Raw genomic sequence first — 23667 nt, 5'->3', positions numbered from 1 at the left:
AACTGTCCCATGTCCACTGCGAGAAAACACTACTTCTGAACGTGAAGGCTCCGTTTCAAAACCTAGTGAGCTGCCTATGTAGACAGCATTTTAAGGCATCTTGGGCACTATCCAGATGTGAAGTCGGTTCCAAAACACTCAAGAAACCTTTGGCCAAATTAAGGCAGCATCACTTATCTTTCACAGAGCAAGTCAATTCTATTTGCCAAAAATGTTTATATACAATATAAATATAATAGATATTTATATATAATAAAATGTTATTATAATTTAATAATATAATTTAGTGTTCCTGTAGCTCAAATGGTAGAATATTGCATTAGCAAACGCAAGGTTGGGGGTTCGAATCCCAGAGAACACATGTTAGGAAAAAAGTCGCTTTGGATAAATGCATACATTTAATTTAATTTTAATTTAATAATTTATTATTTTACCAGAAATTTGTGTGCGCTAGTATATTTAACGTAAAATCACATTTACTATTTCTCTGCAAAATTTCACAGATTTCGGAGTCTGACAAAAGGACGATAATACAATTTTACATATCGCGCAAGTTACACCTTTTTAGATTTGTTTTTGCTGAATTTCCACAAAGTTAAATTCAGATTTTAAATAAGTATTTTTACTGATGTCTCGCTGGAGGTGGACTGGAGATTATTTTCTCTGCTCGTTGGTAGAGGCCAAAAACAATCGGTTTGGGAACATGTGGTCTGGGTAAAAAAAAGAAAAACTCAATAGAAAGCTTCCAAACTTTACAAAAAGCCTCCATCAATGGGGCTGTGAGCTCAAGCTCATGCTGTACGAGGATGCATCTCCAAACAGCCACGTCTGCTTTATATCTGACCCACACAGTCATGCACTTGCAGGTACGGGTTACACATGCAGGTGAATAGCTAAAGCACGCGAGTTGCTTATTTCGCTCTCTCCGCATGCAGTGTGAGGGTGTCTCTCCTACTCTACCTAATCTTGCCCAGCTGATTCTTGGCTCTGGACAGAGGCTGAAGTGCGATGAAGTCATCACCTATAGCCACGCAGTTGGTGTACATCTACAGAACACACAGAGGGTCAGTGAAGAGGAGGAAAAGTCAACACAGTGTAAACCAAAACCCCCTCGCCACACACATTCAGAAATGACAGAGACAGGAAACTGGAAACAAGCAGCAGACGCAGAGAGAAATCACTCTGAAACTATTGGGTGTCACCCGCAGGGCAGCGTGTGCTGACGCCACAGAACCGTACTGCAGATACTTCAGTTACTGCCTCACTTAGGCATGAAGAAATACATAGGAATATAAGGATTAAAAGAGTACAAAGTGAATAAAATAAGTGTTTTAATAAGTGCTTTTTTTATCTTAAATCAACAAAGCTTGGCAGTTCTCTCTACTTTGCATTTACGAAAAAAAAAAAAAAAAAGGTTGTGGCATACAATCACCAGTGGTACTTGGTCCTATGCAAAATGGTAACATATCAGGCACTAGAAACTATTAACCAACCACATCCCAAATTATTAACTTATAGCTGTAGTCTCCTTACAAAAGTGAAAACTGGGACCGTTTTAGTTTAAGTGTTTGTCACTGACTGATTTACTTCAAGTGCAATCGAAGAACGAATGGGTGTAGCATATTGTCAAACAAAGGCTATGTTAACATCACTACAATATACTAAAAACTGAACTTTCTAAAAGTTTTGCATACACACAACAATATTGTCTAAAGACCCATGGATCTGTAAAAAACAATAAAAAATTCCTGTATTATTCATGACAGCCCATCAGATGGCGATGACAAAACACCCCCAAAAACCTGGTCAAAACAAAGATGTTGGAGTTATTGTTGGTTCAAAAAATCCTGTTTCTAGAAAATGTGTGCTGACTTTTAAACACCATCAAGCCACTATTTGTTATTATTATTACCATTTACCATTTATGTATAACCAATAGTCGCTTGACGTTCATGACAATATAGTATATATATATATATATATATATATATATATATATATATATATATATATATATATATATATATATATATATATATATATATAGTATAGTATATAGATATAGTATAATGACCTCACTTAAAGCTTTTATAGTGGCACCAAACTAGTTAAGTAGACTGGAACTCTTGTAGGTTACAAATCATTGTTTTAATTAGCTCTGAATCTTGAACTTTTCTTTTTAAATCAGAGAATCATGAAACAGCAGTGTAATTGGTGTAGACTACTGGAAAGTTTAGTACTTGTGGCAATAGTTATCTTACTCAAATGAGAAATGGTGATGTTACTTCAATGAGGAACATATACCTATTAACAGGAAGTGACCGTTAAGGTAAACAAGCATCATGAAGCTACATTCTGCCATGATCTATTCTCATAATTCAACCAGACAAGATGGAACAGTAGATTTTTAATGTTTTGTTGAATGCTGGCGCTGTCGGATGATACCTCTGAGTGAGGTTAAGTGTCAGTCAGAGCTGGAGTGTTTGTGGTGGAAATATGGCGCTCACCTGAGATTTCTGCGTGCTGGTCGGCTGCAGGTGCCTGTAGAAGACTTTCTTGATGACATCTGGAAACAGGCAGGCCACGACGATGATGATGATGGCAAACCAGGCCGAGCCGCTGGACAGCAGCTGAACGAAGACGAAGTACATGTCCTGCGTGTGAAGAAATGGCCTAACGGAGAGGAGAACTTCAATTAGTTGAGCAGTTGATAATTCTGTCAAATATCTAACGAATGAGCAAACGGGCAAGTGTTTCAGAGCCAGAGCCAAATATTGAGCACAGCATCTTGACTGTATTCCAGAGGCATCGCTACTGGACACATGAGGCTAGAAAGAGCAAACGCTTATCTCCAGCAAGTCAACAATACAACACAAACTATTTAGGAAGGAAAATAACCAAATGAGATATTGTTCCTGACAGAAAAACATGCATTTTGACAATTTATTACACTCATTTTAAGCAGTGTTGATTAAAAACACATTCCTCTGAAACAGACCCATAATGCATATGATTGCTGGTAGGAAAGCATGATTTCCTTAAAGTTCAGTCAAAGTTCAAATTAAATATTTCTGAAGGCACTATGGGAGAACAGATGCAATACAGTACCAGATGATGCTGCCATAAAACAAGGAGAAGATGAAGTAGAAGGCGATGGAGCCCCATGTGACAAAGTGATTCATCCACGTCCAGAAATGTGTTTCTAAGGCCAGCTGTGGAGACAACGGAGCAAGTGAAGCTCACGTGTTATTTAAAAAGCACACGTGTTGGATTCAAGCACGCACTCACCTTCAATGTAACCGTAATAACCATCACAGTGAATACTAAAGTGCCAAATGTCCAGTTTCCAAACATCTGCAAGAAAGAAACACAACTGTGTGAAAAGATTTCAAGCTAGCCCATCAGACTGTCCACATGTCATACGGGGTGAAGGAAATATCTAGAGGCTTTCAATTCATCCAAAATAAACCATGCCCAACCGATTTATATCAGAGAGCAGTTCCGGCTCGTCGGAAGCCATTCGCTGTCATGCAAAGTGCAAGTGAGAGAGCACGTCCAAATCTTGTGGTAATTGAGGATGGCAGAGTATCAAAAGAATCGAGTTCAGAGCCGCTAAACCAAACCACAGAGACAGCTGCTCATTAGAAAAGACACATGCATCAACTGGAATCCAGTCAGCTCTTACCAGTTGCCTGTTAGCTCGCAAAATCTGAGAGCATGCACCGCAAGAAAGAGAAAGAGAGAAGCAGAAAAAAGTGACAGAAGATGGATAAGTAGTAAAAGCCAACAGTTCGGTACAAATGTGCCAGATAACGATGTAATTAGTTGGAGGATTGATGCTTTGTGTCTGTAAGCTAGAGTAAATCAATAGTCACTGAGGCCAAGTTACAGTTATTAACGTCTAACCAAGTGCATTCATTACCTTAAAGGGTTAGTTCACCTAAAAATAAAAAAATCAGGCTGTATTTTATTCACCCTTGAGAGATCCTAGGTGTTTTTTTTTATTTCAGTCGAATACAGTCAGTTATATTCAAATTGTATTTGATCTTTCAAGCTCTATCTTTGCAGTCAACGGGGTGTTGTGTTGCATCAGTTCAAAAGAAGTTAAAAGGAGGAGGCCTCCTGTACCGAATCGATGCATTTTTGTAAGAAAAATATCCATATTCAAAATGTAATAATTACTTTAATCTAGCTTGCACTCACTGTTGTACACAGAAGCAGTTCGAGGGGAATTACGTATATATGTGGAATAGTGCTGCAACGACGCGTCAACTTCATCGTTTATGTCGACTACAAAAATACGTGTATATATAAAAAATATAAAAATGCGTCGACGCGTCACACTGTTTGTTTACATCTCGCGTAATGGCATACTGGGAATGGAGAAAGTTGCATTCTATCACAAAAACAGAGACCACTGTTATCAAAAGTATGGGAATACTTTAAACAGAGGACAAATAAAATGGCCATTTGTTCCCTTTGCAAAACCGATATGGTGAACCACGGAAGCACAACTGCGATGCGCGAGCACCTCAGAGGAAAACATCTTGGCGCTCTCCGGTTACGGTTTAACTGGTTACCGTGTGATCTGGTGACCAACTTCCTGGTTCAGGTCTGATATTCTTGCGCTTGCTGCATTCTGAAAAGTTGAGATGTTTTTAACTCGATGCGGTGCGGGCGCGCCTGGACAAAACAAGGGCGTCGCACCGCGTGCGCGTCGCAACCGTATCGCTTCCATTATGAGTGCCCTTATCGCGCACCTACATTGGAAATAACGAACTTGAGCGTGCAAAAGACATATGTGAACGGCCCCTTAAAAGACAGCGCGCCGTGAGACAACAGTCACAAACCACCGAGCTACCCCGAACCAGCTCCAGATCTCCAAAAACCATGTTAAACCATAGCAGAACCCTGACTACATTTTATGGTTTGTGAGGCTAAAGAACATTTCATGACGTCTCAGACAACTGTAAATTTATGGCTACTGTGGTTTAATTATAAACGCTATCATAAGCTCATATTTACCATAGTAAAATAATTTTCTTTGCCTCATTATTTTATACTGTAAAAACTTGAATAAAGGTTGAAATATTATATTAGAAGTTGTACTTATATATTTTTTTTGTAAAGTTATCCAAAGGATTCATTAGCTAATAAAAAAAAAAAAGAACATTTGATTAATTATTTATTGTAATAAAAATAATCGTTAGATTAGTCGACTAATCGAAAAAATAATCGTTAGATTAGTCGACAGAAAGAATAGTCGTTAGTTGCAGCTCTACTGTGGAATCAAACAAATCAAAACAACAGTCAAATAATTAGAAGTACAAATCAAGGATTTTTAAAGAAGAATGTCGGAGGAACTCGTGCTGAGCCAAGAGGAGACTGGTTTTCTAAAGTCAGGAAACTTTGTTTCTTTTGATCCTGTAAACAAACGTTGGTTTTCACGCGGCGCATGTGCAACGCTGACCTCATACGTCATGCTCCCGGAGCTGCTTCAGTGTACAACTGTTGGCGATTAAAGATTAAAGTGATTATTACATATTGAATATGGATATTTCGCTACAGGAGCCCTTTGTTCACCACCCAGAAAGGCGTTTTTTATTTAACTTCTTTTGGACTGATGCAACACAACACCCGGTGACTGCAAAGATAGAGCTTCAAATACAATTTACAATAGGCTGAGTAAAATGCAACCTAATTTGCATTTTTGGGTGAACTAAGCACTTCTAGCTAAATTATTGAGAGAGTGTGTGTGAGATCTATACAGAATGCTGTGTGGAGGATATTGAAGACAACTGTCATGCCACAGACACACATGAGCTTGAATGACAGAAGAGCGAGGAGAAGCCGAGAGACACTGGCGCTGACCTGTCCATTTCCCATCAGCGTGGTGTCTTCTCCCATCAGGACGTAGGAGCCGAAGAAGAAGACGAAGGCGTGGCAGAAGCCCAGGAAGGTCCAGTACAAAAAGGTTTTGAAGGACAACAGGGAGTTTTTACTGATGTCTCTGAAGAAGGGAAAGAATATTACTTCATTTGGATTTGTTTGGGGGCTGAAAACAACAAAACAGACTCAAATTCCCATTACAGCTAGTATGAAATTAAAGATTAAATTGGAAATAGAGAAAAGGTGCAGGTGCATTTTTAATTTTTGCAATTCAATAACTGATTTAATGAATTTAAACTACTACTACTACTACTAATAGTGACATGATGAAACTTTGTCTTTTGAGGACATTTTGTTTTAAATAAAGTTAAAGACCTGTAAAGTGCTGGTTTGCTCTGCAGAACATGGGGATGCACCAGCTGCTCAAACAGACTGTATACCAGTATGGGCAGAGAGGTGAAGCAGATATTATACAGCGTCAGATACACGCTGTCATAAAGAGTCTGCCAAGCACAAGAGAGCATGTTAAACACCCACACTAAAATCAAACAGGTTCTTGAGAAATCACACATTGATCACACATACTGTACAGTAAAAGGTCAAACTGAAATCTCCAGACTTAACCAACTACTGATGATTTCTAAAAACACGCAATATCTAAAGACTTGGAAAACCTCATATACTGCATAGTCAGAGCAAAGAATGAAGTGTATTATAATGACAATAATTCTATTCTAACTTGAACCAGTTCCAGACCTTTTTTCACTCTCACATGAAATTCTCAACACAACGGATTCCTACCGAAGTAACTGGATTTCAAAAATCTGATGAACAACAGAAGTCCTAGGAGCGAGCCGTGGATGGTCCCTACTCTATGGTTTTCTGGTCTCTAGATACGGATTAGGTCATTTCTCCAATACCACCAATTGGTCATTTTTAATTGGACTGATTAAAAACATTTCTGTAGGTCGAACAGTAAAGCATGGCACTAGCAACACCAAAGTCAAGGGTTCCAACATAAATTGGAAAAAAGCATCTGCCAAATACATAAATGGTTAATAAAAATGTCAACTAATTTAATACTAAGGCTTTAGAGTTACATTTACCATTGTTTTGCGAAATTTTCCAGGTGAAATCCAGTCAATTTCAATGGGAATCCTTGAGAGTTGGTATTTCAAGCGAGGGTGAAAGATTTTGCAATGGGTTTAAGTTTATGACACAGATTCGCGGTGTTAACCGCCATAAATGACATATGCACACTGATATACACATATATAGACACTTACTTGCTGTGAGAACAAACAGAAGAACTGGTATAAAAACTGGGGAGTGATAAAGCACACATTCTACAAGAAAACAAAACAAGAGTTTTATAAAAAGGCAAATCTTCAAACTCAAAGCCACACAAAACGTCCCAACGTACCTTGTAGAAAAAGTATTGCACTAGGGTTGCTATTCTAATGTAGTAGAAATGGCCGTGCACAAGCAGCAGTTTGGCGAGGAACTTGAACCTCGCGATTGCATAGTCGCTGTTCCTCACGGCTTGTCTTCCTTCTTTGCCCATGATTCCTGTACAGTTTTTTTTTTTTTATTCGGTTAGTTTGATCGCAATACATTTGACTCACAAGCCGCACCTTTGAGTCCACCTACCAATCCCAACGTGAGCCTCCTGGATCATACTGACGTCGTTGGCTCCGTCTCCGATGGCTAATGTAATAGGCTTCTCAGGAGAAGTCTTCAGCAGTCTCACCACCTGCCAAACACACACCAGCACGATGAAAACAACAGGCCAGTGTGGGGCGACCAGCCATATTAGTGTGCGGGACCTCTGGCCTTGTGGGGATAGAGTGAAACGTCAACACAAGAAGGGTGAGGTGACCCACCTTGGCCTTTTGGAGAGGTGCCATTCTGCAGCAGAGAACCGCCGAGCAGTTCTTACACACCTCCATGAAGAGTTTCTCATGCTCCCGCAGAGCCAGAGACAGACTGGCCCCGTCCACCACCAGCCCGTGCTGGATCACATGATCCTCCTTGATCCTGCACAAGCACATCTTAAACAATTAGGCCTACAATCAGTTTCCCTGTCAGATGCAAAGTTTATGAGAGGAGAGTATTCAAATGAATCACGCAATGCGCTCGTCAAATGACCGTTTTTCTATTGTTTTACCCTTAGTCCTATATTCCCATTCAACATGGAAGGTGGAAACCGCTTGACACTCATCATGGAAGAGTTTAAAAGGGCTGTAGATCTCAAAGGAAGTGTGCAGTGGTGTGTTGTACCTTCGGGCTAGTCTGCGGAGCTGCTCGGCGCACTCGTGGTCAGATTTCTGCTGCACGAGCTCCAGGACGTTCATGGTGCGGTGGAAGTGACCGCAGGAGAGGCTCACGCTGACTGCCGTCTCATGCTTGTCGCCGGTCAACACCCACACCTTGATCCCAGCCAGTCGCAGCGCTTCAATCGTCTCCTGGACTTTGTCCTGCAGCCTAGACACAAACACACACAGAAAATCTGAAATTCATAGGCCACAAAATATAACAATAATAACATGAGCACAATCAAAAATAGCATATTTTGCTGCAATGAAGAAGTCATGTGGTAATGACAGATTGAATGCAAAGTGCTGTATTAGTTTTGAATTCTGTTCAATTTCCTCCCATATCTGCTAAAGAAGCCTATTCATTTGAAATTAATACACTGAATATTTATTTTATAGTTTATTTCTTATTAAAGTGACATTGTTATTATTATTAATAATAAAAATAGCTTTATTACGCTATCACTGATATATTATTTTACTATTATACCATTATACTGACCTATGTTTTGTTAAAATTAATACAATTTTAATTTAATATATACACATACGCACACATAATATTTTAATTTCAGTAAAAAAAAATTTTTTTTGGTTTTTCCTAAATGCTGACACACCACTGATTGGATTAAAATGAACAGATAATAATCTTTCAAACAAACATGAAAAAAAAACAAAAAAAAACATAAGAGCAATGATGTGTAAACCAGGTGGTAATTATTTTTTTAATAACCTTTTGGTAATTATACTTTAATCACATTGAAAAAAGGTTTTCTACTTTTTTATTTTATTAACAACATGAAATCAAGGCACTTTTTTTATCAGTTACACTATTCATGACTTTTATATTAAGTGTTTTAACAGCTGTCAAGTATCTGATTAAAAAGTTACGCAGCATGTTCTCAAGACCTCGTTTAGAAAACAATTAAACGTATCTCTTAGCCTTGACTTCACGCAGTACTAAACGCAGCACACGGTTGGCACGGACTCCAGAGACAGCAGCATTACGCTGCAGAGAATGCCAAGCACATAATTGTGGATGCAGTCACGGCTTGTTGTTTCCCTGAGGCTCGATTAAACATGCAGATTAACAAGCAGCTATTCACACTTGACACACGGAAACGGCTCACCGTCATTAAAGCAAAACCATCCTGGTCTCTACAGTCCTCACCGATGACAGCTTCATCAAGTCTTCTTATAGTCATACATGTGTTTTTACTCTCTTTGACCTTAAGTCACATTCACAGATGTGTTGTTCAGGCACAATGTAGTCATTTCAACTGCAAATGGGATTTGAGTGTGAGGATGAAAGATTTCCATATGCAGATTTGTGTTGCACAATTTTAACATCGTTCTCTTTGTATTCCTCATGCTTTATATATATATAGCTCTATACAGTGGCCTAGCACAGAGACGGTCAGATCTATGTGAGGATTTCTCTGAAGATGCTCATTGGGAGGACGTGTGTGTGCCTCAGTTGTGCAGTTTTAATGGGTCTTCAAAAGGCTCATGGAAATCCCAGCGACAGTCACTGCAGCTCGATTCCAGACACGCTCCTGTGTCCCTGCATGCCTTTAACACTTGAATTGCACATGTGGACAGAGATTGATGGCTGGCCTTAAGAGCACAGAGAGCTGTGTGAGTCACAGTGACATGTCAAACTGCATTAGCAGCAGCTGCAGACTGACTCACGGCTGACTTCCTGCTCTCCTGCTAGGAGGACATCCAATAATCACGAGCCAGTGTGAAGTCATCACACCACTGCCATTATCAGCACTGTCTGTTGACAATCAACGGTCATATACTGTCACAGACAGTGAGTGCATTTAACAGATCCAACAGATCCGACTGTTTTATCAAAGCTCTTCAGTGCTGTCAAAACTAAAGTTTGAACTGTGTATGGCTTGTTTCCATTGTGTTTCAGTTTGTTTTGTTGTGTTGTGCTAAATGTATTGCATTGCGACTTGTTTCCGTTGAACACTGCATGTTCTAGGTGTTCTAGGTGCTAGGTGTTATCAACTGCTTTTTTCCATCTAAAAAATGCATCTAAATTACGGCCTATGCTCTCAATGTCAAATGCAGAAATGTTAATCCATGCATTTATGACTTCAAGGTTAGATTATTGTAATGCTTTATTGGGTGGTTGTTCTGCACCCTTAGTAAACAAACTACAGCTAGTCCAAAATGCAGCAGCTAGAGTTCTTACTAGAACCAGGAAGTATGACCATATTAGCCCGGTCCTGTCCACACTGCACTGGCTCCCTATCAAACATCGTATAGATTTTAAAATATTGCTTATTACTTATAAAGCCCTGAATGGTTTAGCACCTCAGTATTTGAATGAGCTCCTTTTACATTATAATCAATCTATGTCCGCTACGTTCTCAAAACTCAGGCAATTTGATAATACCTAGAATATCAAAATCAACTGTGGGCGGCAGATCCTTTTCCTATTTGGCGCCTAAACTCTGGAATAACCAACCTCTCTTTAACCTGGCTCACACATAACATACTAATATGCTTTTAATATCCAAATCCATTAAAGGATTTTTAGGCTGCATTAATTAGGTAAATCAGAACCGGGAACACTTCCCATAACACCCTATGTACTTGCTACATCATTAGAAGAATGGCATCTATGCTAATATTAGTCTGTTTCTCTTATTCCGAGGTCACCGTAGCCACCAGATCCAGTCTGTATCCAGATCAGAGGGTCACTGCAGTCACCCGGATCCAGTACGTATCCAGACCAGGGCTGGGCGATATATCTAATGATATGATCATGCGCACCTAATCAGTAAATCTGGTTCCGTGATTAGCGCTAAATCGCCATCACCTGCTTTTAAATGGAGCGGCACTATTGTGTTTGCTCAAATTTCATTGTTTTGCTGCTTGTTTCTGTTGTGTTGTACCAATTTCACTGTATCGCTGCTTCTTTCTGTTGTGTTGCGCAAATTTTGTTGTGTTGTAGCTTGTTTCCATTGCGTTCACGTACACAACGTATATTGGCTACTAACTAGATGTAACTAGATGGCAAAAGCTAAGGTTCTTCTCCACTCTTCAAGCACACAAAAACATAAATCTTATAGATGGTGTTTCTTGAGTAAAGAAAATGCTGTACTAACTCAGACATCATCAGTTCTTTATTTACTCTGACATTGCGAAGAATTAGACATCTGTTTTCAAACTGCGCGCCGTGGCACTTCATTTTGAATAGAGGCGGGGTGGAGTTATGAGGATTGACTGACAATTTAAGGATCCTTTGAATTATTTTCATTGGTTAAATATTTGCAATACTCACAAACAGATATAACTATGACCAATAGCACTGATTTAAAATGCAAATAATGAAATAGAGAAGCATCTGATAATTTTCCATGGCACTTTGATTGGGAAACACTGATCTGAAGAATACACTTATTTGACAAATTTCATTATCATGTTTATATTTTTTTATTTAATTAATTTTCAATGCATTTATTATTAATCTAGTAAATATTATGTAAAATAAATATAAATTTCAGCAGTTATGCATCTGTTTTTACTATCTTTCAATGACATGTCAAAGTGCGATGTATGGCAAAGGAATCCCATGTGACCAGAATGAATTTGTTTATGTTTATGAGATGTCCATCTCCACCTCAGCATCACATTCTCATCCTTGTGTGTGTGTGTGTGTGTATGTGTGTGTGTGTGTGTGTAGACTCACTTGTCCTCCACCCCAGTTGCTCCCAGCAGTTCCAGGTCTCTCTCGATGAAGTTGAAGACCTCGACCAGTCGTTCCTCTCTCTGCTGCAGAGCCGTTCTGGCTTCATGGAGCCGTCGGTCCACTTCCTGATACTCATCTGCACTGAAGTGTCTGCAGGCCACCACTAATGTCCGCAAACCCTTCTACAAGAGTGAGATGGGACAAACACATGAGGAAGAGAGTTAAAATAGTCCATTTTACTGATTTGTGCACAAATGAAGGATCCATTATACACAAAATAATGTAATACAAACATTTATACAAGTATAAATGATGGTGAACTGCTGGCCAAGAAGCAGCTTAAAAGCCACAGTCCTGAGCTCCACGTCCATAATTGAGTTCATGCACTTAAGCACAGACATAAGAGAGCATTTAGCATATGGAGGAGCTTTTCAATGTCACTGCTGTGTCTGAAACATCCCATGAGTCTCAATACGATCCTCTGAGAACTGCCGGGAGCATGTGTGTGTGTGTGTGTGTGTGTGTGTGTGTGATGTGGGTCTAAAGATGCTCTCATGGGTTTCAGCACAGCTGATAATGAGGACAGCAAATGGAGCTAATTAACTGCAGTGCTCTCATCAACATCATTTGAATTAGAAAAGCTGAACTCGGACCAGACCTTGACATTTTAACTAGACTTTTAGATGTCTGAAGAAAAAAGTTTAGTGGCTACTCGCTCATCCATGCTTGTGAGAAGTTGCTAGGGCATTTTGAGGTGATTTGTTTAGACAGTTTTTTCCTGTACAAATTAGTATCTACTAATGGAAGATCGATATATCGGCCGATATTTGTCTCTTTTGTTTTCCAAATATCGGCATCGATAAGTTTTTCTGCTTGGCCGATGTGTTCGAGCACACACAGTGCTCACTCTCTCTCTCGTTCACCATCGTCTTTAACAGTTATGTCCAACACAGATAGAAGTCTGTGTAATAATCTGATATTAATGTATACAGAAAGTATTATAATGATTGCTTTTATATTAACAATGATATTAATAACAATGATAATTTTTAAAAAAAATCATATCGGCTTTATATCAGCCCCCTTGCTTTCCAGTATTGGCTGTCCAAAAACACATATCGGTCAACCACTAGTCTCTATGATATTCTGGTGCTGAGTTCATGAAATATTTTCCTAAAATTCTCAGTAACTACTCATCATTTTCTAACTTAATAAAGTTAAGAATATTTTATGCTTTTTAAAACATCTAGGAATGCTATTTTTGTTTTCTTAAGATTGCTCTAAAGAAAAACCTAAGAAGAATTCCAATTTTAAATTTGACCTAACATTAATGGGATACCTACTAACTTCTCAAATCTCCAGATGTAAAAGTTTACTGAATTTATTGGGTACAAATGAAGACTAATATTAATCATTACAACATAACACTAGTTACAAGTTAATGCAATACTTGTGACTTTTGCCTAATTTAGCACTGTCAAAATGTATGCATTAACGCAGGCTATTAATAAAAAAAAAAAAATATATATATAATGCATTTAATGCAGGGGCGAGGGGGGGGGGGGGTGCTAGGTTTGGACACCCCACTCACAACTGTTGCTTCTGTCTTGTTTTTATCTTGACAAGAAGTGCATTTATTTAGATGCAGAAAGTCTTTACGACCACATCAAACAGGAGACTTTTCAGACACACACTCCACTTGGCCTCAACGACAGGCACAAGTCAAACGAATGCAGAAATCATAAAAGGACAGCTTTAGCAGAACAAGAGTGATGAGATGTTGTCAGTCCATACATCAGTAAAACCAATCGTTCTGTCCTGTCAGCCGCTTTACTGTGCTAGTAGCATGTGCTCTTTAATTGCACGCACAAATATGGCAGTGCGCTGTAGCCTGAATCATTTCATATTAAAGCTTGATTGAAACTAGAAGCGTGCATCATGTAAGATCCACATCACATTCAGCAGCGGCAGCTCTTAAAGTAATAGCAGCCAAATAGTCTAATAAACCAGCTGCTGTCATGTCTGTTAATCAAAGACAAAAAAGGGATTTTATTTTACTTTTGTAGCTTTAGGATTCATCTATATTTGTTTGAAAAATTAATTCAATTTCTGTATATTTTCTACTTGCTGAAGGACACATGTAACTAAATATGACATTATAGTAGATAACTAAAACTCATGTTCTTAAGAATGAATTAGATTTTTTTCAAGAATTTCTTGAAAAGACCTCTTACAACTTATCCTAAGAAAATTGTTTCTTAAGATTTTCAGGTCTACGGCCCCTGTTTTTGAGATACAGTAAAACTCAATCCCGCCTTCAAATGGAAGTCTGTGATTTTTTTTTTTTTAAACACTTAATTGTCTGATTGAAAATTGCCAAAATGCAGCTTTGAGAAAAATAAAACTGTATCTCTTCACACGCCACAAAATCCGGTGTGGATGAGTGTGGACTGATTACTTTGGTCTATTTTACTACTAATGAGCACCAGTGAAGCTTTAAGCACCACTAACTAGAGTGAACTAGTATGCAGGCATGTCAACATGATGTAGAGAGCTCACCAGAGCAAACTCATCCACGTGGACTCTGGTTTTATCGATTTCACCACTCGTGGCATAGGGCAGAATGGCTGATTCGGCTCCTTTTGTGAATAGCACCTTTTCACCTAAAGAGAGACAGAATGACATTAGATAACTCCTCAAGCGCTGCGGTTCAGTCATAAACAGACTTGTGTGATCGGAGACACATGCCTGAGGGCTTCTGGAGAATCACACTCATTCTTCTGCGGTTAGCGTCAAACTCCAGAACGTGGAGGAGTTTGTATCTGTGGGCGGAAAGACAGATGTTAAACAGACAACTCTGAACGCTAAACAACTTTAAAATACGTAAAAGTGTGATGTACTTCTCTGCTTTTCCAAATGTTTTAATCTCCATGGTTTCTCCATGGCTTCCTATAAATGTGACACCCATCCTGCAGTCAAAAAAAGATTCAAAAGATTAGATTTGGCACCACTGACAGCAGAAATCCACAGTAGAAGCTAAGCTGACCTCTTGGTAGCTTCCACTAGAGCTTTCTCATCAGGAGACGAGGCGTAATACTCCATCTGAGGAGAGAAGCCGTTGGCACGAGAGAAGGGGTCTCCTGGCCCATCTGTTTGATCATAACTGATCTGCACCGTGTGACACAGTGAGACGGCTTTCAGGAACAACTCCTCCTCCCTGCTCTGAAAGATGCACACACAAAATAATACTGTCACATTCTGATTAAAAACATGAAGAATGTCACCACTCACATGTTTATCATGAATCACAAAAAAAAAGGGCCCGTTTCATTTCAAACTTAAAATATCAGGTATACTTATTGCAATTTAACAATGTCATCATAATTTAGCACAAACTAGTGTTATTTTAGTATCATAGAGATATCATTCTATTTTTTTATATATATATTTCAAAGTATGTAGATTTTAGCTATTTTTTTATTTTATTGTTTTTGTAATTTTTAGTAATTCTTATCATATGTTTTAGCTATTTTAGTACAATTCAATTAAAATGAGAAATGAGAAATGCCTTGGCAACTGACTGAAGTAGTTATTTTTAAATCTTTAAAAATCTATTTATTTATTTTTAAATGGCATAACCGTATGATCAATAAAGTTGAACACTGGTACGCATTCTCTAAAATGACTCGTCTACATAAAAAACCAAAAAACCACATTGCCTCCATCTCCCAGTCCACATTCTGTGCCGAATGACAACAAATCTGAATGACCTAATGTTAAAATAAATTCATATATTAGTACATTGTGTGAAAACAAGTACGTTCCAAATTTTGTGAAAATCGCTGGTTCTATAGCAAGCTTATGCCAAAATCATCAGTCTCTCCAAATAAGCTAGGAATCCATTTCCACAACAAAAAAAAAAAAACTTTTGTCAGCGTTTTGTTCTTTTGTTAAATGTTTTCATCCTAGGCGTTTTGTCTAACTTGCATGAAATTTGGTGGATATCAACTACAGATGCTTCAGACATTAACTATTAAAAGAATTTGAATTGATTTAACCCTTGAAGCCCTGAGGGCATTTTTGCCTCACTGAAGTAGATTTTTGAGTGACAAACTTGAAGACTGTAGCAAGGAGAGTCAAAATGTTGGTATCGTTTGATAGAAAACTTTCAGCATTTTCAGGGGAAAATATTTTATTTGGACATTTTCCTGCTGAGAAATAGCTGATAAAATATAGGAAAAATTAAAGGGTTCAAGAGAATTTTTGTAATATCGGTCTTACTTGACATTCAATACCTCCGGACAGAAATAAGGTACGAAGAAAATTATTTTCTGATGACTTTACCCAGCATGTTAGTAGGGGTGTGCCGGTTTCAGAATTGTTGATGACGGTTATGACGTGAGTCAAATGTGACGGTTCATAACTTAACCGTCGGGGGGGTGGGGTTATGCTTGTAGATCTGCCGTAGAGTCAATTGGTTGTTCTTGGAGATAGCGGGTTAACTCCGTGTCAGCGCGCGCTCTGATCGGTAAAGGGGCAGAGATTTCAGACCTCCGTTTATTAAGGAGATCTGTCACAAAACTCATCATCCGCGCCAAAGTTTTTTGAGCAAATTTCAAAGCCGCGCCCGCCCGCCATCCGCTGATTGATTTGCGGTCTATGGCAATGCAATGCTTTGCTGATGCGAGCCGCAAAAAAAAGCCATTGTCTGTTCTAGAAAGGATGCAGCAAAGATATTTAATGCTAATGTATGAGGCATAGGCCTACGCTGAGTTTCATTTACGATGAGATGCGCTCTAGTTCACAATGCAGTGCAAGTGAACGCGGCGCGCTGGTGCTTCCATGTCACGGTTATCATTGTCTGCTATATTTGCTTTTTATTTATTAAAATACATGCAATTGATTGATGAAACATTTATAAAAATTAAGATAAAATTTGTAGAAAACGAAATTCGTTTTTTAGAAAGGTTTTCTACAAAGCAAAATTGAATGAAGTGGTAAATATCATGTCTGACGATTTACAAAACTTAATTAAGTGGTAAAAACCATGTCTCCCGATATATTGTGCATCTTATGATCCTATCTAAAAAATGAAAATAATTTTTGATAAAAAATATTTTAATGACACGGTTTTGGCGGTCTCACGGTTATATACTAACCGTCACACCGCTACATGTTAGCTGTATTCGTTTCAAAGTTTGTGGTGATAGCATAAAGTATCCAAAAGTAACAGTATTTTGTAACAAAATAGGCCTTTTTGTTTAGCTCAGTGTTTCTCAAACTTTTTCAGCACAAGGACCACTTTATCTTCCAATTTTTTTCTGAGGACCACCTAACAGAATCACACTCTAACACGCCCCCAAAAACCAACAAAATAGGAAGGATAAGCTACATTTAAGTTTAATATGCAACTGTTTCAAGTAAAAAACTAATTATTCAAACACAAATGCAATAATATGATCAGAAATTATTATATACATTTTTATTTAATTTGAAAAAGTAAATGTGAAATGAGTTGCAGCTTAATATGAACAACAAACTGCACATGTGGAAAAAAAACTGCAATTAAACATACTGTAACAGCCTAGGTCCCACTTAATGCCATTCCAAAGAGCCATTAGTTTAAAACTGAGGTGGTGGGTATAGGAAGTCTATGGTTGTAACTATGGTAACAATAAAATGCTGAAAAGAATGTTCCCCTTAATGTCCAATATCACTGAAATTACTGGGATTTTACACATGAAACAAAAACTAGTACATTACAAAACTAATAGATCTGTGGATTCTCGATTTTGAGATTTCCATCTAAAACTTAACGTGAATATTAATGAGACGGGTGGTGCTGCTTATCACACATCAATGTCTGGCTCCAAACACTTGCCTAGTTTAGGTCATCGTTTCGCGGACCACTAGGGGGCGATGCCGGACCACACTTTGAGAATTACTGGTTTAGCTCTTTACTCCCAGAAGGCATTGTAAAAACGGTTGTCTCAAAAATAACCATAACCATAAAAGTAACCATTTGATCCAAACTTCATGAAAATGAAAACATGGAAACTTTTATGAATTTGCAATGCAAGAGGGCACTAGAACTTATCACTAACCTAATAGTGCAACTGTGATCAAACAAGTTGAGATCTGACCCAAAGAAAGGTTTACCTGCATCATCCACAGGGCAGATTCTTAAGAAATTCTTGCTCCGCCCACTTTGAGCTTAAAAAAAAAACCTATGAGTGACCTCACATAACTACGCCCATGTTTCTATAGAGTCTACGGCATGGACCAAGACAAAATCCCCTTCCCAAAATCTTCCCAAACTGTAGAAATGGACCTTACCACACAAGGCACCGATCCATCTGGAGAGTCTTCTGTCATTCCTTCAGGGACGAGCTTCCCGTTGATCTCCTGGTATTTGATTCCATTGATAGAACACTCCCTAAACTGCATCTCGTTCTCAGTGAGGGTTCCCGTTTTGTCTGTGAAGACGTACTCCACCTGCGGCCGCAAAATTAGCATAGATTAACTCATGGCCAACAGTATTACACCTGGGGAACCAGTTGTAATCACGCACACACACACACCTGTCCCAACTCCTCGTTGAGGTCTGATGTGTTGACTTGAGCCTTCTGGTCGCTCTCTTCATGGTACAGGTCCAAGTCCCAGCCGATGAAAAAAGAGCCCAGAAACTTCTGCAGCTCAACGGTCACGTACAGCGAGATTGGGATTATGAAGTTGTACAACACCAGGAAAGCCAGGAAGTCAGAAATGAACTTCAAAATCTGCAAGGAGAAAATCACCAGTGGTCTTAATGGATCCTACTAGTTTTTGGGCCAATCAAAGAGCCACCAGGTGTCGCATAGTATGAATTTTCTAATGATAAATAAATGAGCGTAACCTGACTGCTGTTTCTCTCCTGATCGGTCTTCTGATTGTAAAACGGCTCGTCCCACTTGTTCTCTGCCTGCCAGGCGTACTTCAAAATGGTGCTGAGGATGGCTTCGAACAGCAGAATGCCCAAGTAGATGATGAGAAACGTATTCATGGATCTGCACAAGAGACGAGAGAGACGATGTGGTAAAGTGAGAAGGAAACGGTGGAAATGGAAATGACAAAACACGTACTTCTCTACTGCAGAGCGTTTCTGGGATTTGCACTTGTAGTTCAGAGCCATCTTGGACTCCATGCCCGTATATACCGCCACACCTGCAGGACACCACACCAGTCACACTCAAACCATCACGACATTTTAGTGAACCATTAAACACACAAACTGTTTGGGGAGTAAAGTGCAGTCATAAGTTGTGTAAGAAGCTAATAAGTAAATACGGTCCATTCTGAATTCACACTGATTTCTAAAGACTTCAAATAAAATGGTGTGAATGCCATACCAAATATTTCTTTGGTGTTTTTTAATCTTGCTCCTCGAAGCAGGAGGTTCTCTGGTCCTAAGGGTCTAAAAAGAATAACCAAAATATATAAATAAACAATCAAATAAACGTTAAAGGTTTAATGAAGGGCCAGATTTAATTCCAAAACGGCACCGATGGGAGGGAAAGAAATCTGCGATTGATTTACTAACAGTTCACACATTAGAGGCACAGACGCAGACAGATCATTTGCATAATGACCAGCACAGTCTCTTAAGAGCAGCGCAAATTATCATCTGCTTTAAGACATGCTTTTGGGACTTAAATAATGGTGTTTATCCAATGCATGATACGTCATGGTACGGGCTCGGTACGGTTCACTTTTGAGGGGTTTTCCACTGGGTACAGTATCTGGTACCTGCTAATTTTTTTAGTACCACCTCGGTTGAGGTTCCAAGTGGACCGTACCATTACCAAAATTCCAGCGAGAGTTTGATGGGGCGACGTTGAATGAAAAAGGCTTTTTTGGGGAGTCGCGGCAGTAGAGGTGGCGCAACATGAATCTTGCCCACTCTAAAGCAATTTGGGATGTGCTGGAATGGGGGATTCACATCATGGATGTGCAGCCGACAAATCTGCAGCAACTGTGTGATGCTATCATATATATATATATATGAGAGAGAGAGAGAGAGAGAGAGAGAGAGAGAGTGAAAACCATAGTAATGTCAGATTTTAAGCTGGTCGTACCTGACTATCTCCTCTCCTTGTTGGGTTACTGTTATTCTTCCCACAAACCTGAGAAGAGAGAAGGTGCTGCGTCAGGACTTCCAGAGCTGATAATAGCATCAAATGGAGTGTGGTTGAGCTGCAGTGTAAAACAGTGTTTGAGGAGGATTAGGGTGGATCTGCGTCTGTAAGGTACCTGTATAAGTCTGCCTCGGGCTGCTGGCACTCCACCACGGCCTGCAGAGACTCCAGCCGCGACACCGACTGTGATACGGCCGTTTCTGGCACCGCGTAGTGCGTCTGCACATCAGCATTCAGAGTTACAGTCTGACACATCTCACTTCTTACTTCATAACATGTTATTTCATTGCTTAGTACAACACTATACAGTTGACATGTATCACATTGTCAAATAAAATAAGATATCTGGATAGTAAATCATTTTTACTAATGCATCTCATATTATCCAGACACAAACAGAGAAGTTGTGTTTTTTTCCCCTCCATTGAGCAGTATTTGTGAAGTGTTAAAACACTGGGGGTGGGCGATAAGAAAATATCAATATAATGAAATGAAGAAAAACCAAAAAAAAAAGGAATCCTGAAGCGTTACTGTGCAACATGGTGATGAAAAACGTATTGTTTCCATGTGTTTGTAGGTGAAAGCAAACGGATGACAAAGAAAACACATGTAGCAGTATTGGATCCGGGCAGCTCTTAAAGTGACAGCGCTCTAATATCCCTACTTTCTGGCATTCATGGTAATCCAACAACAAAAGAGAAAAAATCTCTAACTGCTCTTGACTAAATCACTTTTGTTACTTTAAGAAGAAAAATTTATTTAAATTTACACAGTGAAGAATATGCAATGTTTTTATACATTTTATTTCTTTACACAATGTAGCAGTTCTAATTTGTTCTAATATCGTTTTTTCCCCTGTTATTTGTATTTTTAGTAATGCTTTTAATGTTAGTTTCTTATTCTTAATCACTGACTATTTGTATTGAGTGTGCTAGAGTTGGTTTTTTGTTTGTTTTTTTTTAGGCTAGTTTTTTCAAACATTGCAATGAATCACCTTAATAACTACAGTACAAGGATAAAATTAAGTAATACGTCTCTAAATAATAGATCTGTCAAACTATTTTGACCAAACTGAATGATGTCTAATTGACCTTTACACAGACAAACTGATCATCTATTTATTAAGATGCATTTATCATTGTTCTGCAATTTCTGAGGGGGAAATGGAGTCATTTTAATAAGAATGCACACAGCTGGGAACTTCACATGAGGGCGAACAATCCTCACACACTTGGTAACTGGCTTTCACAATGATTCACCACACTGACCAACACAAGGCGGTTTTGGTTTAAAACGGACTTCTGTGTGAGCCACACATGGACTTTTTTGGCCCCAAAAACGTGCTTACATTTCTATTTAAATGATCCATTTAAAAAAATAACTTATTTCATTTGTCAATCTTTTTTAACAAGCGTTTTATTTAAATTCTAAAGCTTCTCCATCGCACGATTTGGACAGCCTTTTCCTTCTAAACTGAAACCCTTTCTGACGACTCAATATTTATATACTCCATATTAAAGCATGTCTAATCCAGACATTACTCAGCGTTTCTTGAGGTAATTCACTCAGTGTGATTGCTTCTCGCTGCACATTTGTCACAAGCTCAGGGAGGTAAACGTGACAGCAGAGCTCAGTGGAGGGCCAGTTCCACAAAATACACTCAGAGTACAGTCCCACAAGCCTTCAGCACACAAAGAAAGTCACAATGTCACATGTTTATTCAGTAAGCGCTCTGAGAGACGCAGTAAGCTGCTATTGTTTGAGCAGAAAGCACCTTCAGGTTAGTCTCTCCGTCCAGGCTGGCAGTGGTGATGTGGCACGTTCCCTCGGCCCGATCGGATGATAACAGCACCAGATCTGCAGGAAACGTCTCATCTTTGGCTACTCTCACTATATCACCCACCTAGGAGAACACCGGAGGAACATCACGTGACATGGACTGCTGAAACGGCACATCCTAAAGATGTTTGTAATATCTGAAAGCATCTGTTGTTGTTGGCTGACACTCACTCTGATGTTCTTGGATCGGGTTTGGACCAGACTGCCGCTGCGCACCACAAACACAGGTGCTCCGTTCACTTCATTGTCAGCTTTGTGCCGCAGCCAGTCTTCATATCCCTGTATTTGTGAGCGGGACAACTTAGCGGTTATTCGCCAATCAAACTTTCACAACACTGTGTACATGTCATGATCCGTGAACATGAGCTGCCAAAACACACTCGCACGCTCACCTGTTTGATGGCAGTTACTGTGATGACGAAAAACAGGGGAAGTCCACTAGTTATAGGGGAAGTGGGGGTGTCTATCATTAACTGGAAGGGAGAGAAAGGGTCTGGTTAGAAACAGGGCAGACCTGTAGTATACGCTGTCATATACTGCCTTTAACCCCCATGGACATACATCACTCCTTGAAAAAACAAGGAGACACGCTTAATCAAGAAGCTGTACGGAGCACTTTTTATGATGGATGGATGCACTTTTCTGCTTCAAAATCTCGAGCGCCTCTCACTGCTATTATAAAGCTTGAAAGATACGGGTCATTCTTTAATATCATTCTGATTGCATTGATCTGAGAGAAGAAAGCCATCTACACACAGGCAAAATCCAGTCGTTTCAGCAGGAATCCATACGACAGAGTGAATTCAGAGCATGATATAATGAGTTACTTAACTCAAGCTTGATTTCATGCAGTTGGGATGCCATCACCAGCAATATGTGGTCATTGATTGTTGTTGAGTTGTACTTTAACACGACTAAGGTGTTTGTAGTGAACATAATCTTTACTTTCAGGAACCTTTTCCAACAGTGATGTTGCTGAACTTGTATTATTTTTTCAAGCCAAGGTTTACGGAGCTAAAATAGTCTCAAAATATAATTTACAAAATACGATCCACAAAAAGGTTGACATATTTGCAAACAGCAATTCTCAAACTAATTACTAGGGTTGGGTATCAACACGGTACTTTTAATGGTACCACCGAATTGTCCATTCATAAAAACACAATTTACTCTATTAGCGCGTAATGTCACAAATTAATCAGTTTTGAATAAATCAAAAGTAGTTCTGCCACTTAATTCAAATCGTGATACTAGTGTCTGTAAATATTAAAATGCATAAAAGCCGGTTTAAATTTGAATCCTGTATGTTCCTTTTGGCTCTGTAAGTATGAATGCCAGAAATGCGAATGTTTACTACACAAATATTGAAGGACGCGTGACACTCGCAGTGATTTTCGGCCTCTACGGCATGAACAAAAACGTAATCTCAGTTTTCCATCAAATTTAAATAAAACTATTGACACAACACAATTTTTCTTCTATGTATTAATTTCAACCGTAAACCTCAATTTATTTGCCAAAAAATAAAAGGGATTAATTTTCATTTGATTAAAAATAAATGTGTAATGTCTTCATTTGATTTTCAGAAAAATTCAAACAAAAGTTTTCTGGGGAAAAAGAAAGAAAGAAAAAGTTTGTAGGGCCCAATTGTTCAAAATGTTGTAATTGAGACTTTTGGACTAATTTTTTCACTGAAATAAATGTTTTTGTAAATATACAGAGAGTAAAATGCCAAATAAAG

At 38.8% G+C, this 23667-nt stretch overlaps 1 protein-coding gene across 4 annotated transcripts in view; it reads right to left on the bottom strand.

The window, feature by feature from the left end:
• Positions 1-23667, bottom strand: part of atp11b (ATPase phospholipid transporting 11B) — a 43291-nt gene that overhangs the window by 9482 nt on the left and 10142 nt on the right. For 2 of the 4 annotated variants that reach the window (XM_026197881.1, XM_026197880.1), the window contains exons 4-30: positions 22319-22399; positions 22098-22205; positions 21862-21990; positions 20203-20306; positions 20028-20075; positions 19302-19366; positions 19035-19116; positions 18809-18959; positions 18495-18692; positions 18250-18408; positions 14960-15135; positions 14814-14882; positions 14662-14735; positions 14473-14576; positions 11914-12095; positions 8170-8373; positions 7773-7926; positions 7540-7642; positions 7313-7458; positions 7176-7235; positions 6265-6392; positions 5872-6010; positions 3686-3709; positions 3289-3354; positions 3109-3212; positions 2508-2673; positions 961-1046 (exon numbers count right to left, since the gene is read on the bottom strand). In XM_026197881.1, the coding sequence (XP_026053666.1) occupies positions 961-1046; positions 2508-2673; positions 3109-3212; positions 3289-3354; positions 3686-3709; positions 5872-6010; positions 6265-6392; positions 7176-7235; positions 7313-7458; positions 7540-7642; positions 7773-7926; positions 8170-8373; positions 11914-12095; positions 14473-14576; positions 14662-14735; positions 14814-14882; positions 14960-15135; positions 18250-18408; positions 18495-18692; positions 18809-18959; positions 19035-19116; positions 19302-19366; positions 20028-20075; positions 20203-20306; positions 21862-21990; positions 22098-22205; positions 22319-22399 (3110 nt within the window). The remainder of the gene's footprint in view (positions 1-960; positions 1047-2507; positions 2674-3108; positions 3213-3288; positions 3355-3685; positions 3710-5871; positions 6011-6264; positions 6393-7175; positions 7236-7312; positions 7459-7539; positions 7643-7772; positions 7927-8169; positions 8374-11913; positions 12096-14472; positions 14577-14661; positions 14736-14813; positions 14883-14959; positions 15136-18249; positions 18409-18494; positions 18693-18808; positions 18960-19034; positions 19117-19301; positions 19367-20027; positions 20076-20202; positions 20307-21861; positions 21991-22097; positions 22206-22318; positions 22400-23667) is intronic. The other 2 variants (XM_026197878.1, XM_026197879.1) reach the window with 2 other exon arrangements.

This window comes from Carassius auratus, chromosome 22 (assembly GCF_003368295.1).
Source record: "Carassius auratus strain Wakin chromosome 22, ASM336829v1, whole genome shotgun sequence".
In the NCBI taxonomy this organism is placed as follows: domain Eukaryota; kingdom Metazoa; phylum Chordata; class Actinopteri; order Cypriniformes; family Cyprinidae; genus Carassius; species Carassius auratus.
Note: the sequence above shows the minus strand (reverse complement) of the source record. Positions and strands in the feature narration are given on the sequence as shown.